Here is a 17,268-nt window from a genome sequence, read left to right as displayed (position 1 = left end):
ACGTTGTGACGTTTGATAGCACACTAAGTGTTCCTCCGGTATTCGGGAGTTGCATGATCTCATAGTCATAGGAACATGTATAAGTTATGGAGAAAGCAATAGCAACAAACTAAACGATCATCGTGCTAAGCTAACGGATGGGTCTAGTCAATCACATCATTCTCTAATGATGTGATCCCGTTAATCAAATGACAACTCATGTCTATGGTCAGGAAACATAACCATCATTGATTCAACGAGCTAGTCAAGTAGAAGCATACTAGTGACACTCTGTTTGTCTATGTATTCACACATGTACTAAGTTTCCAGTTAATACAATTCTAGCATGAATAATAAACATTTATCTTGATATAAGGAAATATAAATAACAACTTTATTATTGCCTCTAGGGCATATTTCCTTCAAGAGAGACGTACCTGCATGGTTGAGCAGCGCTATCAAGGTCTAGACTCGCAGATCAGATGAGAACCAGGACAACCAATAGAGGGGGCAACCTCTAGCCGGTTGGAGCGCGACGAAGTTGAACCTGGGATCAAGGCAACGAAGGTTTGACCTCCGTTGTTTGTCCTTCTTCCGCCTGTGCGAGCTCATGGAGCCCAGCTGCTATCGCCGGGGAAGTTGCTTACCCTCTGCATGTCCCTACCTCCCGCGAGAGAGGACGGAGGTGAGGGGGTCGAGGGTAGGATGGAGGCGACGAGTGGGGAGAAGGGGAGGTGGCGGCATGGGAGAGGCATGGAGGGAGCGGGAAGAGACGTGGTAGGGACGCGAGCTCAGGACAAGAAGGGTTTGCAGCTAGGGTTTGACCATGTTCTGTAGCTCGAGCGCGGCACGCCGGGGGAGGGGGCTGAAATCCCTCCCAAACACGGGCATAGTCCACCCAGCCAATGAGCACGCGATACGATCCCACCCGTCATTGCCCAGGAAAAACGATCGCGAGGTGAAATCGGGTTTGATAATGAGATGAAGATCTAACAGCCCAAACATGCTAAATGGCTGATCCGATGGCCATGAAAGGTTAGAATGCCATCAAAGCAATCGATCTTGTGTGTGATAGTTAGCTTTGTATCTGGCTGTTTTAGTTTAGCTACTCGTGCTTGATCAAACCAATCAATCCAGCAACAAGCAATAAGCTAGCTTCCCACTTCCCCTGGCACGGGAATCGATTAGAATTGATTTTGTACCATCGCTTTCCCCAAAGGGTGCATCTGTTGGACCAAAAGCTGCTCGTCCGTTGTCATGTCATCTAGCAGCGACTGTATCTATAGTAGTTCTGATAGAACAAGAAAATCAATTATCATCAACATGAAATTACTTGGATAAAATCCATGAAAACATTAAAATCCATGAAAACGTCATAAGTAACAAATTGAATGGTAATCCACATATGAAAAGTAGGCCAATATACTTTGAAATGGACATCACTTTTTTCCCGAGTTCTTTCCGGAGTAAATTAAGGTAAGGTCTTTGGTCACCATTTACCTACCATTTTAGTCTGTTATACATGTACAACCGATTAAGCAGCTCGAATTTGAAAGGAGTTCTTTAAGATGAAATCAACTTAGCAATTCGAATGAATCCATCATTCATTGGTCTCAAGTCCAAGGAACTACGAGCAAAACCTCCCAAATCTAGACAAAGCATTAGTCATCTTTTGGAAGGAAATTTACACTTTCAGAAAATCTTTCAGGAGATGACATGTCAAGGCTCAAAATTGACTATGACCAAGACTTCATGAATGACCTAAGAAATATAAGGCACACTTTTTCTCATGTCATCATGATCTTTTGCATACCAAGAATTAGTGGCAAGGAATCAATGAGTGAATCAACCTATCACGAGCAACACCCAATCAAAATATTGGAAGAAAATGTGGGCACCTGCGGCCAGTGGAGCTACCTCAGTGCCTCCTTCATGCTTTTAGGGGATAATTGCCCAGAGAGCATGATGGAGAAGGAAGGGTCTCCATCCAGAGGAGAATGGGAGGAAGGATGGTGTGCCCTCAACCATGACTGCGGCCACCCCGGCCATGAGGTGGCCGAAGAGGGGATCAACGATGAGAGGCATTGATTGATCACGTGGGGCACTATAACCGTAACAATTAACTAGCATTAATTAACAATAGCATATATGAGCGAGTATCCACTGGTGGAGAGGTGGACTCGATGACTATCGAAGAGGACTTGATAGCCAATACTAGAACTAAACCGACCAACCTCCATGGTGATGATGCATCTTGCACCCACGGTAGATCTGGCGGCTGCCACGACAACCTCCATGTACGTGGGTGACGTCGATGTAGGTGTCACAGAGGGGCAGCTTTTCTCCATCTTCTACCAGGTTATGCCACTGCCGTCCCTCCGTATCTACCACGGCGTTGCTGGCAAGTTGCATGGCTATGGCTACTTCAAGTTCCACTAGCAAAAGGACGATGAAATCTAATCTACCAGACACCAAAATATAGCTAAAGTATTAAACCTCTATGAGCATGCATACTAAATATAGCATATCAAACCCAAATGGGCAAGTAAAATTGACCAAGACACTAATCATCCTCCTATGATGGAAATTTACATAGCCATAGCCACACGACCTGCAAGTAACTTTGTGGCAGATGCGGAGGGAAGCCCCAGGAGCGACCTGGCAGAAGATCGAGAAGAGATGCCCCTCCATGACACCTGCCTCTAGGTCACCCATGTATAGGGAGGCCCTCACGCTAGCGGCCTGCAGCTCCACCGCAAGTCTAGGAGGTTGCATCATCATTGAGACCTAGAGCGGCCTACTTGCCATTGCCGCCAATGGTAGCCAACTAGTGGCACTACTAAGGAAAACCCTAGTAGTAGCGCTTGAAATATGCATAGCAATAGCGCTAGGTCCAGTGCTACCACTAAGGCACTACAACTAACTAGTAGCAGTAGCGCTGGAAACGGAGCACTACTGCTACTTACAAGTAGCAGTAGCGCTTGTTCTAAAAAGTGTTGCTGCTAAAATTTTCCTGTATTTTTAAAAATACAGCTTATTTTCATTGTGTGGTTTTATATACAGTACTTTCATCATATGATTTTATGACCATGATTACTTATTATATATAACAGTGGGTGAAATGAACGTGGAGTAGATTCAAGTGGAGGCAACATGTGGTGCATGTCGAAAGTACTACTCTAATCCAAACTTGATCTAGTTTGGATTAGTAGTACTTTTGATGTTCACCACATGTTGGCTTCACTTGAATCTAATCCAGGTTCATTTCACCCACTGTTATATCTAACAAGTAATCATGCTCATATAACAACTTAGCATCATGCATCATCGATCATAATAATAAATAACTCATCATTGGTATCATAATAACAAGTCATACTCATCATCATCGATCATACAACTTCTACTCGATACCACATCATCATCATAGTCATCTAACCAATCCTACTTAGTTGTTCTTAGCACATGATCATGAGTATTATTAACTAGGACCTACTACCTTCTCTTAGGTAAAATAGCATAAAACAAGATAGGCCCTGACTCTCCATTATGGAGAATGGAGATTATCCTATCTTCAATTCTTGCCTTTCGCACAATGTTGCTTCCATGTACCTCCTTACGACTGTCCATACATTTTTTCCATTCTTTGATTTTCATGTCTCCACTTCTTTTAGAAATCCAATATGGACAGGTGAGATTTGCATAATGACCTGGTTGTATGTTCAAAACATCAAGGCGACCATTCTGATACATCAGATGAGGCACACAATCATTCGGGATTTTCTGTTGAAAAACATAGTAATAACTTCATAGTTAGCAATGTAGTTAAGTTTTAAAAGAATTTATGCAAAAGATGCACGGATGTCGTAATTCTAAAAAAATCTTACCATGACATCTCCATGGATGTTACCGTAGTTCAACACGTGCACTAGTGGCACATATTGACCATAATGTGGAGGGGTTTTATAATAGATATTATAATTTTCAAGATAAGTACAAAATGCGGCCAGATAATTTTTCTCCTGATAAGTTAACTCAGAGCCATCAGTGTAGTAGGTTCTGTCTACCATGTTCCGCACATTTTTTGAACAATGAAAATAAGTTGTCAATGGAAATAACCTGTCAACTATTTTGAAATGAACAATATAAATTAGTTAATAACTATGTTTGAGAAACTCACATAGCGGTAGAATTGGAAGCGTATCAACAAGGACCCAAATGTCCATATTGTCTTGGTCGATGTTAGGATCACCAATATCCATGGTGACAAGCATACCCTCATAAAAACCATACATCTTGCAAAGTGCTTCCCAATTTTTGCAACCAAAATGGGTTACGCTCTCAGAATTATACAGATTTACTTCTAAATCCACATCATGATGGGTCCTTAGCTGAATTTTCTTTGTTTCGAAATTTTCATGGTCTTCAAAACCCATCCTCTCCAAGACATGGCGTCTTGCATGGCATGGGATAAGCTACTCAAATTGTAAAAGATGAAAATTACACGCTGAAATAGTTGAAGTCATGCTTAATTACGAAAAAACACACTTGTCGTCATTGCATACCGTTTCAACATCAAAGGTCTCCTCGAGCTTAATGCTGAAGCGCCGATCTTCGTCCAGGTGAGGCCTGTCGCACAGACCTCGGTCGTCGTGGCACCAGCTGCACTCCCCCGGGAGACTTTCGTCGTCCGATGACGACATTTCCTACGTTCATAATTCAAAGATTAAACTTGTAAAATTCAATATATGTACTATAAAAATTAAATTAGATCATTATTATTCATCACGGGTCGACTACCGGTCTGCCGAGTCTATATGGTGGAGACACTCCCTCACTGATTCCTCTCTGACATTTTCGACCGTCGGTGATGGTCGTTACTCCTCCTTTCCCTAGTGCATAACAAAGGTCTAGCACAAGGAAAAGAAGAAGAAACGACCCCCCACGACAACAGTCGGGCTTCTTCGTCCTCTCTCATATATGGCGGATACATTCCCTCACTCATTTTTCGACCTTCAGTGATGGAGCCTCGATAGACTTAAAGTCAACCCGAAATGTCGTTTAATTATTTTTCGAGAAAATCCAGGTCACTCGATAATTCCTACATATTCTAGCACAAGTCATGCCAAAATTCACGGAAAAATCCGGCATGACCTTTGCTAAAAAAGGACATATCGAGCGCCTGAAATTTGCCGGAACGGAAATTAATCAATACTCCGGCAAAACATAGGCCACTATAGGAGGTGTAACCTGCAAACATGGTCGGCTACTTGGGCAAGCACATATCCTATTTGAGCAACACAAGATATACATGTTTATATCTACATCATATGAGCATTCAATAAGCATTCGAGATATACACCTAAATTCTATTAACTACACCTAATTAAAAACCTACATTTTAAACATGCTTCGATCATAACTAGGGTTCATACTATGTTATTCTAAGATTAAACACCTAAAATACCTAAATTAAATTAACAACATGGGGTGGCTAGTCTCTCACCTCGATCGAGGTCGGAGGAGGTCGGTGACGGGGACGGCAGTGGTGATGATGCAGGGGCTCCTTGATCTATGCAAAAACATAATATAAACAAAAAACATTATTATCGTCATCTTAGGACTTAGTGAAACTCCATAAGCTACATTGAATTATTCTATTCAAATTTACTTATAATTTCCTATTCTTTTCAAATTTTCTTATTCAAATTTACTTATAATTTCCTATTCTTTTCAAATTTACTTATTCAAATTTTCTAATAATTTCCTAGTCTATTCAAAAGACCTACATTTACCTATTTTTTCAATTTCATATTTTATTTTATTCAAAATTTCTAAAAATTTCCTATTCTATTCAAAATACCTGCATTTACTAAAATATTTTATTCTATTCAAATTACTTATTCAGATTTTCTAAAAACAAAATATACTAAAAACCTACATTTACTTAAAAAATCTGAAAACTTCCTATTCTATTTACAGAAAGGGGGGGTGGAGGTGGGAGGAGGAGGAGGAGGAAGGAGGGGGAGGGAGGAGGAGGTGGAGGAGGAGAGAGGAGGAGGAGAGAGCAGGAGGGGGAGGGGGAGGATGGGGCCGCCAGAGAGGGAGGAGGAGGAGGGGGCCGCCGGGGGAGAGGGAGGAGGAGGAGGGGGAGGAGGAGGGGGCCGCCGAGGGAGAGGGAGGAGGAGGGACGAGGAGGGGGAGGAGGAGGTAGGCACCTTGGGGGTTGAGGAGGATGACGACGGCAAAGGAGGAGGGACGGCGGCGACAGCGACGGAGCGACGTACAATGTGAGTGTGAGGGGGGAGTAAGGGGAAGCGCGCGGGGCGGTTTGGGATAAGGGCTTTAGTGGTAGCGCTTGTTTATAAAAAGCGCTATTGCTATGATCAATAGCAGTAGCATTTTTTCTTAACCAACGCTACTACTAAGGCTATGATCGTTAAGGCATCAAATTAAAAAATGCATTGGTCATCATCGATCTTTTTGTGTAGAATATGAATTGTTAGTAGGAATCCTCGCCGGTTTAAGAACAGGCGAAGATTCCTATTGCAGTCACAGATCCTACACATAGAGTTTGATGAAGACCAAGTGGTTGTGATGGTTTGAGAAGCACCATATTTAAGGTGGTAAAAATTATGTTCGCGGAGCGAGGTGGGACAAAACTTTGGGCTAGGAGGGGGACTGAATTTATCAGTAGCGCTGGTCAGGGAAAAAGCGTTGCTGCTATGATCAGTAGTAGTAGCACGTTTTATAGGTTCAGAGCTGCTGCTATGATCATAGTAGCAGCGCTTTCCTTGAACAAGCGCTATCGGTGAACTCCTATCGTTAGCATGCAAAAAAGGCATCAAATTAAAAAAAATACACTGGTCATCATCGATCTTTTTGTGTAGAATCTAAATTGTCACTATGAATCTCCGCCTGTATAGGTACAGATGAAGATTCATATTGCCACAAATCCTACACATAGAGTTCAATGAAGACCAACTGGTTGTGATAGTTTGGGAATCACCATAGTTAAGGTGGTAAAAATTCTGTTCAGGGAGCAAGGTGGGACTAAACTTTGGTCATAGGAGGGGGCTAACTTGCTAACTTTAGCAGTAGCGCTGGTCAGAGGAAAGCGCTATTGCTACGTAAAATAGCAGTAGGGCTTTTGCACACGAGCACTACTAGTATGCCTGGCATGCTAGCAACGGTTTGGAAATTATAGTAGTCACGTGTTTTGTAGCTACAGCGCTACCGTTAAGCGCATAGTAGCAGCGCTTTCTGCGGCCAAGCGCTACTAATAATTACTAGCAGCGTTGACTTTTAAAAAGCGCTACTAGTAAGCTCCTGTCTATAAGGTTTTCCCTAGTAGTGTGGGTACATGAGGTGGCATCCCAATTAAAGTCTGGGGCGGAACCTTGCCATTCGCAGTGAATGTTCACAACGGAGCGAAGACAACAATACTATGGGAAATTGGTCGATCTGGTTGTAGTATTGACTATTGATTCCATTTCATCGGCCTAACAAGAAGTAGGGATAGGGGTTGGTTGGGTGCTCCTCACCTGGTGGACCATGACCCAAATTGGTGGAGGAGGCTGATAGAGGCAGCCTGACAAGCTGGGTTGGCGAAGCGACAACCGACGTGGCTGGTTCAACGCGCGGCTGCAGCGAGGAGGGACGCGTGCAACATGAGAAATTCGAGCATGGCAGCGGCAACTTGGAGATGACACGGGGACGACGACGGGGCTCAGGTCTGGTGGCTGAGTGAGGAGATCTGGCAGTGGCAGGTTGGGTGGCGGCACATCAGCGTCTCCTGCAGTGCGTCACAGAGGCTCGGGGGTGAAATCTCGGCAGCCATGGAGGTTCCCTGTAGCACGGAAAAGAGGCATGATGAGAGAGAGATTCAAGGGAAGTGAGAGGAAAAAACAAAGAAGTACATAGGTGTAGGGATGCTACTTATCGGTGGTGACTCGCCGATGGCCGGATGACGGGGCACACGGGTGGATGTGCACGCAGAGATTGGGCGCTCGTGGTTCGCGGTAGGTGGAGTTAGAGCAGGAGCTCTTCTCTTGTGCAGGGACACAACACACCATCAGATCTGGATCCAACTATCCAGATCTAGACGCTGGAGGGTGGCGACCGAAGATTCGGTGGGAGGAGCTGCTTGGGCGGGCTCGGAGTGCGAGGAGGAGATGGAGAAGTGGCGGCGGCGCATAGAGGACATGGAGGTTTGTCTGCTTAGGGTTCGCTATTTTGGAAGGGAGGCACCTGCATTTTATAGAAGGGGTCTATTGGGGGGAGGGGGAGGGGGCGGGGGGTGTTGGGCTATTTCGAGGCCAAATTTATGGGCTATTAGGCTTAAAGAGAGGAAGGGGCTGACCCATTTAGGCAATTTTATTTGCAAACACATTTGCTTATTTATCCAGCCATTAGCGCTCACATATTAGAACATTCCAGCGCAGACGAACGCTGGTTCGGATGAAATTTTAAATGTATTGTAACTGCTTTTTCTAGAAGGTTTTTAAGATTTTGTGTGGAAAATGAAAGGTCCTAGTCCTACTTTCTTGGGATAAGAGTAGTTACCTTGCCTCTACCAGTATCCGACAGATGGTGTAATTTGCAGTATGCCGACCACTCCGTTGTACAGTAAAATTAATCATTACAGGGGCATAGTTAGCAGAATAATGATACTTATTTTTTTCAGTAGATAAGGATGTCAGGGATAGTATGAAACTTTCTGACCCGGTTCTTGTTAAGTTTAGCACTTAGCACATGTATTTTTAGCTAGAGTTAATGTAATTGTATTGATGTTTAGTCTATCACTTTATAGACCATTTGCTGGTCTAACCTATGTCCTTTCATACTCATTGCTTATTTCCTGGCATCCTGCCTTAAGTTATTAAGGCTAGACTACTTTTGTTGCATCGATTGATTATATACTGCTTTCCCCACATAACTTCTATGGCCAATGTGTATTCCACTGAATAATGTGAAGCATATCACCTACTAAAACCTTGCGTACCCATTGAACTGTTCTACTCCTTACCTACGCTTATCCTTACTCCTTGTATATAATTTTGATAACTCTGCACTAATTCTTTATAGATAATGGCTATTCGTATTCATGTGAAGATGTGGAGAATCATTACATGTTCTTCTGTAGCAATCTGCCTTGGGATGAGGCAGCAAGAAGCAGTCTTTCTTCGATTTGATAGAGTATATGTTGGGTTATTATTCTGTTCTGCAGACTCAAATAAACAGTGCTTTAGTTACACAAAACCTTCGATTTGATGTTAGCGACTCTCAGAGATTAGACGGGTGTGCATATGCAGGCAACATGGTTAACAGTCCAAAACCGTGTGGTTCATTTGCATAGCATACTTACTAGTTTTCAGCTTTCTCTGATGTCCTTTTCTTGCCTTTTTCCCTGTATAAGTTTGAATGTTTGATGTCTTATTTGGTTTTCTAACTAGTATCTATTACTCCTTCCATTTTATATAATGTAGTCCGTCCGTGTTTTTTGAGATTTAATTTTGATCATAAATTTAACCAACATGAATGACTGCGGCGGAAGCAAAAATTATATCATTGCGCAGTTCTCACCCACGTTGGTCAAATTTACAGTTAAACTTAAATCTCAAAAACCACAGGCCCACTACATTATAGAATGGAAAGAGTATATCGCACAGAGGCTGATCGTAATGGTAGTATTATAGATGCCAACTAGACAATTTTGATGAGGTGTCATACATTAAATGAAGAAAGAAAGCGTTGAGTATCATATTATGATACCATATCATAATAAATGCTATACTACTATATGTCATGCATGACAATAAATAAAATATTATTACATGATACTAATATATGATACTATGCATTAGAAAGGTATTATCATACACTAGTATCATAATATATGATACTCCCCCATTACAAACAGCCTGAAGCGATTTCAGGCTCATCTAAGCCCGAATTATTGTGAAAGAGAGATTCATCCCCGCCGCTGCAATACGGCGCCCCCGCTACCTACTCCGCCCAATCACCACCTCATTGCCCACTAACCTACTCCGCCGCCGCCATCCATCCCCGCCGCCGCAACCTAGCTATTCCAGCCGCCATTCCTTGCAAAGGATCGTAGCCGGTGCTCCCAGAGGGCGCCCGGCATGGAGGAGCTGATGTCCAGGCTCACCCCCGACCTAATCGTGGAGATCCTCGGTCGGGTGCCCTACAAATCACTCTGCATCTGCAAGCGTGTGTACCGGCCTGGCGCGACCTCATCTCCGACCCCACGAACCGGAAGAAGGTTGTGCAGTCCCTGGCCGGATTCTTCTACCACACCACCGGCGGAGCCACGGCCGACTCTGCCGAGCGCCGCGGCCACGCCGTCAGCTACGCCGACCTGTCTGCCTCGCCTTGGTCCCACATTCCTCCGACCCACCCGCGCCTGCCACTGCCGCCCGACTGCGCGGACCGCTTCTTCTCCGTCGAGGACTCCCGCGATGGATTGTTTCTTAGCCGCTTTCGCACGGGCGCCCCCGCTGGAAATTTTCGCTACATGGTCTCCAACCCAGCTACCAGTGAGTACACTCTGCTGCCTCACTCTGGCTACGATGGTCGCCGCTGCGCCTCTTACTTGGGTTTCGACAGCATTGTGTCAACATGTGTTCGAGTTTGTGCTGGAATCGCCGACCCAGGATTGGGTTGTGAGAGGAGTGAGGATTTACTCCTCAAAGACTGGTGCGTGGGTGGCAATGAAACCCCAATGGCACATCAAAATCAGCTTGTGCGGCTTTCAACCCGGAGTTTTTCATAAGGGGTGTCTGCACTTGCTCATGGGCATGTTTGGGATCGCAATAGTTGATGCGGAAGGGCTGAAATGGACAATCATCCGGCCACCAAGACCCGAAAATTCGAGTTTATCGGGTTTCATCGGAAAGTCCGCTGGACAGCTATTTTATATCAACGCCGGCGGTCTAGAAGGATCTGGAACAAATGCATTTTCGACTGTATCACTTTACATTCCTGGTGTTGATATTTATCGGCGGGATGTGATCCACCTTGATGGCAAATCTGTGCATTGGAAATTGTTGCACAAGCTTTCAAATGTAGTCGCTCCAAGGAAGATGTTTCAGCTCGGCTTCGACCTTGAAGTCATTGGAGTACACCCACACACCAATATGATCTTCTTTATAGCTCATTGGAGCAATGAACTGATTGCATACTATCTGGATCATCATGAAAGCACAGTTGTATATCACATTGAGCCTAACTACAAGAAGTTTAGGCCTTTTTTCCCATATATGCCATTGTTGACCCGCCTACCACTGGATGGAGCAATACAGCTGGCAGCTCCAAATTGATGAATATTCTGCTGATCAAAAGTTGGGCAGTCATCGGTGAGGTGCTCCATTGCGTTGTCAAGAGTCACAAGCATGGTTTTTTGAGTCGCTGTATAGTCGCCGACTAATCGCCAAGTCGTTTTCCAAAAATCAGGGTGACTCGCGACTATACAGCGACTTTCGTCGACTAATCGCCGAGCCGCAGGGCTCGCGGCGACTCGCCAAGTCGCGACTCAAAAACCTTGGTCACAAGATTCAAGTAGAGATATTATTGTTATGGAAAATGCCAACTTCAGTTTTCAGTTTGATCTGTACTCGTTTTCATATCTAGCACTGTCTCTGGCTGGATGTTTCCCTTGTGGACATGTTGGTATGGGTTTGTAGTATGTTGACTATGCCTTTTGATGTGCAACAAGTAGAGCTGTATGAGACACTTTAGTGTGTTCTATTTTGACATGCACATGATATCTCTATTAGAATCTTATGTTCTGATACAATCTGCATTGATTGGTTCTTTGATTCTACGTAGGTGTTTGCATTGCTAAGGTCTACCTGATATCTCTAGCTAGGATTTGTAGAAGTTTGCATAAGTGTGCATCATGTAATGTGATCTTTCTATCTGAAAAGGCTGAGAAATGTCAGTGTTGATGATTCGTAATCCTAGTTGGTTAATATTCTGTATCAGAAAACAATAAAAATCTTCTAATAAGCCTTGAACAATTTCTTGCTCAGCACTAATATCTTATTCTGTAATTAAGTATGTTCCAGTTTCAACAGTTTGAGGCACTAGTATCCCTGATTTGAAGTCTTTTACAACCAACGAAATTGAAAACAGTAGTCCTCATCTGTGGGATCTTTGTCTCTCTCTAAACCTGATTGCTTTTTCTAGCAGGTTTTCAAGATTTTGCAAAATCAAAGGCCCTACTCCTGCTTCCTTGGGCTAATAAGAATAGTTGCCTTGCCTCTACCAGTATCAAATAGATAATGTAATTTGCAGTATGCTGATCACTCAGTTGTGGAGTAAAAGTAATCATTTCAGGGACATGTTTAGCAGAATAATAATAGACTTATTTTTTCCAGTAAATAAGCATGTCAGGATAGTATTATTTTTTTAGCTTGTGCTTGTTCATATAATTGTATTGATGTTTAGGCTATCACTTTAGCGACCTTTTGTTGGTCTAACTTATGTCTTTTCATACTCACTGCTTATTTCGTGGCTTCCTGGCTTTATTAATTAAGGCTAGACTACTTTTGTTGCATTGATTGGTTATATACTGTTTTTTGCAGATAACTTCTATTGTCAATCTGTGTTCCGCTGAATAATGTGAAGCTAGAAACTTGCATACCCATTGAACTGTTCTACCCCCTCTTACTAGTAATTATATACGGTCATATCCTTACTCCTTGGTCGAAATTTTGGTATCTCTGTGCTAATTATTTATAAATAATGGCTATTAGTATTCATGTGAAGTTAGTTTTATGTAGAGTCAATTCTTCAGTAAATTTTGGTATCTCTGTACTAATTTAGAGAATCATTACCTGTTCTTCTGTAGCCATCTGCCTTACGATGAGTCTGTTAGTTGTTGCTCTGTTTTGCAGAATCAAATAAACAGTGCTCCAGTCACACGAAACCTCGGATTTGATGTTAGCAACTCTGAGAGATTAGACGGGTGTGAATCTGCAGACCACATGGTTAGCAGTCCAAAACCATGGGGTTAGTTTTCTTAGTCTACATACTAGTTCTCAGCCTCTCTGTTGTCCTTTTCTTGCTTTTTTTTCTGTGCAGTTCGAATGCCTGATACCTTATCTGTTTTTCCTAATTATTTATTATATCACACTGCAGCGATTTCAGGCTGATCTCAGCACAAATTATGCCGTGAAAGACAGATTCAGCAGAGGTTGCCTGATCTCAGCCTAATCTTGTACCCTTTTCGAGCACAGTTACTGTTCGGATGCCAATTCTCGAAGACAAGGCGGATGCATCGGCGAAGCATCGATCAGTTCACTTCCGTCAACATGCTGCGTTAGCACCGCGACTTCCTTGCAATCATTGGCCAGGTGCCTGTTGACGATGATGCCTAAGAAACAATGGGTATATTCAAAGGCTGTATAATGTTGGAGAAATTTGAGAAATACACTCAATCAACGTGAGTCCTCAAGATAGCGGATAAGTTGGGGGTTCTGTCTTCCGAGTGAGGCTCGAACTGCTCGCTGCAGATGACTATGACCCTGCAGCAGCTGAGCAGGTAACGCTTGATGGACCGCACCATGCCGGTGTTTCCATATATCCCAGAGGTAGAGTAGGAGGGAAGTTGCAGCCTCTCCTTCTGGCTACACCGCAGATTCAGAGAAATATTTGCTGGTTCCTTGATATGACACCTCATATTTGGTAATAGTGACAACTTCAGAAAGACATGTGACCGCACTGAATAGTGGCCATCTGCGGCATTCTTTGTACCGAAGTGCCGATCACGAGTCAGGTTTGGAGATGTCGTGCTCCTAAGAGCTTGTGGATTATTTGCGTGGCTAGCTGCCTGTAATAGATGCTGGACAACAGATAGTCTTCCGCACCGTGGGCTGCCGCATCTGGTCCGCTGCCCGATCTGCGACCAGATGTCGGAGACCTGTACTGCTTGGATTTGTGGTCACATGGGAGGTCTGCCATTCCGTCCTCCATGAATGCCAGCAAAAGTGGATGCCTGACCATGAGGAGCAGCTACTTGATGGAGGGATACAAGAGACATGTGGACATCCATCACCTCTGTGTTCTGGTGCATCCAGTGGCACCGCAATAATGTGATCTTCAACGGCAGGAAGGTTTCAGTTCAAGGAATCATCGATAAGGCGCTTCGAGGAAGGGATTTAGAGCCAATGAGCCGATAACTTTGATTAATTGACAGGTAGTGATTTAGTGGGTGTGAACCGGGGCGGGGTCGGGGGGTATGCCGCTGTGCCTATTCAAGCAACAACAAAACCTACAATATCAACAACAGCACCAGAAAAAAAATCTGAATTGTTCTCCACAAATTTGAATGTAATCTATGAACAAGGGAGATATTTCTTTCTAATAGGAGGCATATCTGTCTATACCTACAAAGAAGAGAACCTTGACATTTTGTCTCAGGAACTGAGTTTAGCTTTGACAGATTTCGCTGTGTAACTGTGCCACTGTTCAACTCTGGCTGTAGCTTGTTGTCTGAACGAGTCCGCAGGAGCATAGTTTGCACCAGAAGATTTGCCCAGTGACAGAGAAATTCTTATTGAAGATGAATATATTTTTCTTGGAAGGAAAATCTATATATTCAGCAAGTTAGTAGCATGATTGATAAGGAGATGTGGGCATATACTATTGCTATCCTAATTCTTAGAGGATCTCCAATAGATGGTCCAAATTTTGAAGGTCCAAAACCGAAGGTGTAAAATTTGGACCGCCAAAAAGTGTCTTTTGGAGCTCCGAAAAAAGGCCAACTCCAACAGATGGTTCAAGTTCATGGTCCAAAAGAGTAACTCCAATAGATGGTCCAAATTCATGGTCCAAAACCGGCCAGCAGCCGCGCGGCTGTTGTCCAGCCACTGTACAGCCGCACATATTGCATAAAACATGTTTTAAAACAACATAAAAAAAATTCATGTCCACAATATCAAATTATTACATAGTTCTTCAGATCCAGGAGATGAAATGCAACACAAATACAACATAGTTTTGCACAATACAACATAGTTTTGAACAAACAAATAATGAATCTATGAGGATCTTTCACCATGCCATTTCCAATGCTCTTCCATCAAATCTTTCTGGAGTTGATTATGCACATCGATGTCTCTAATCTCGCTGTACACCTTCATGAAACGTCTGATGCGCTCCTCTTTGCGCATGGGGTTAATACGAATGCCCATCAACTGATAGAAGTTGTAATCTAAATATGTTCCACGCTTGTTCTCAATGATCATGTTATGCATGATCACGCAAGCGGTCATGATGTATCAAAGGATCTTTTGATCCCAAAATCTAGATGGTCCTCGCACAATAGCAAATTGGGATTGCAAAATCCCAAATGCCCTCTCACACTAGTAGAAAACAGGGCTATGGTCCAGGCCGGCTCAGCCCATTAGTCCCGGTTCAGTGTAGAACCGGGACTAATGTGGGCATTGGTCCCGGTTCGTGAGCCCAGGGGGCCGGCCGTACCACGTGGGCCATTGGTCCCGGTTCGTCTGGACCTTTTGGTCCCGGTTGGTGGGATGAACCGGGACCAATGGGCCTCGCTCCTGGCCCACCACCATTGGTCCCGGTTGGTGGCTTGAACCGGGACCAAAGGATCCGCTTTAGTCCCGGTTCTTGCCACAAACCGGGACCAATGAGGTGCCTATATATACCCTCGCCCGCGAGCAGAGCACTCCAGTGCTCTGTTTTTCTTTGGCCGGCGAGGGGAGGGGTTTGTGGTGCTCTAGCTCACCTCCTATGCACATGAGGTGTTCGATGGAATGCCCGAGTGACACTACTTAAACTTTCTCCTCTCGAAGCTCGACCTCCAAACTCCATTTTCCTCGAGATTTGTCTAGATTTAGCGGTCCGTCACGCCCCGTCCCCGTCTTCACCGCCGTCGATCACCCGCGCTGATCTCATCACCGACACCACCGTGGTGAGCCTCTTGTTCTTATCTTCTTTCTGAAAGGAAAAATATTCTTACTTGTCTGTTTAGATAGATACTTGTATCATTTTCTTACATTTATTATTGCATCTTATATAGTGCGATGGTTTTGGTATCCGCCCCCGTCGGCCCTCGTCCTGTCTATGATTCGGATTTGGTATGTATATTATCTTCATAACTATTGGTTCATTTATTGTTTATGAAAATTATGCCGACCAACGTGACATAGATTTTATTTATCTAGGATGTATGTGAATCGGAAATGCCAACCGACCCTATTGTCGAGAGGTTAAATTTAGTTGAAGAAGAAAACAATTTGTTGAAGGAAAAAATAAAAAAAATTGAGGAGGAGAAGATGATATTGGAGTTGCATGTTGCGGATGTCGTCGATGATCACAAGATCAAGATGGATGCAATGCGCTTGAAGATTAGAAAGATTAGAAAATATGCCATTCATACCGAGGCTTGGTATCATTATGCCGTTGGATCAATTGTTACCTTGGTTGCGATTATGATCGCATTTGTTTTCGCATTGAAATGTTTTACATAGTTTCAATGTATGGTTTAATTAATTAGATGCTCTGGAGAGCTATATGTTGTTAGATGAGAACTATGTATGCACTTTGGTTTTAATGTGATGATGAACTTCTATTAATTTGGACACTTAATTATATATAATGCACGCAGATGAACCGGCAATGGATGTACGGTGACAGACACACCCGCGAGTACATTAAGGGCGTGCATGAGTTTCTCGATGCGGCTGAGGCAAACAAGCAGAATGGTTTTATGTGTTGTCCATGCATTGAATGTGGGAATACGAGGTCTTACTCTAACCAGAAAATCCTTCACTCCCACCTGCTTTACAAGGGTTTCATACCACACTATAATGTTTGGACGAGGCACGGAGAAATAGGGGTTATGATGGAAGACGGCGAAGAAGAAGAGTACGATGACAACTATGTGCCCCCTGAATACGGTGATGCTGCAACGGGGGGAGCTGGTGAAGATCAAGAGGAACCAGACGATGTGCCCAATGATGCTGCCACGGGTGAAGCTGCTGAAGATAAAGAGGAACCAGACGATGTGCCCGATGATGATGATCTCCGCCGGGTCATTGTCGATGCAAGGACGCAATGCATTAGTCAAAAGGAGAAGCTGAAGTTCGATCGCATGTTAGAGGATCACAAAAAAGGGTTATACCCCAATTGCGAAGATGGCAACACAAAGCTCGGTACCGTACTGGAATTGCTGCAGTGGAAGGCAGAGAATGCTGTGGCTGACAAAGGATTTGAGAAGCTACTGAAAATATTGAAGAA

The 17,268-nt window shown here is 43.7% G+C and overlaps 1 protein-coding gene and 1 pseudogene across 1 annotated transcript; one reads left to right on the top strand and one right to left on the bottom strand.

Moving 5' to 3' along the window:
• Nucleotides 1-3,337: 3,337 nt before the first annotated feature.
• Nucleotides 3,338-8,194, bottom strand: LOC147961440 (uncharacterized). The gene is made up of 6 exons (XM_087536411.1): nt 7,918-8,194; nt 7,524-7,828; nt 5,486-5,551; nt 4,545-4,685; nt 4,160-4,454; nt 3,338-3,762 (listed from the first exon to the last, which is right to left on the bottom strand). Coding segments are annotated over exons 2-6 (516 nt in total). The 5' UTR covers nt 7,536-7,828; nt 7,918-8,194; the 3' UTR covers nt 3,338-3,760.
• A 1,930-nt stretch (nt 8,195-10,124) lies between these two features.
• Nucleotides 10,125-11,321, top strand: LOC147961439 (uncharacterized; annotated as a pseudogene).
• Nucleotides 11,322-17,268: the final 5,947 nt, after the last annotated feature.

This window comes from Triticum urartu, chromosome 7A, assembly GCF_056163025.1.
Source record: "Triticum urartu cultivar PI428250 chromosome 7A, HENAU_Tu73, whole genome shotgun sequence".
Classification (NCBI taxonomy): Eukaryota; Viridiplantae; Streptophyta; class Magnoliopsida; order Poales; family Poaceae; genus Triticum; species Triticum urartu.
The sequence above is the reverse complement of the archived record's forward strand: the minus strand, read 5'-3'. Positions and strand labels throughout refer to the sequence as shown.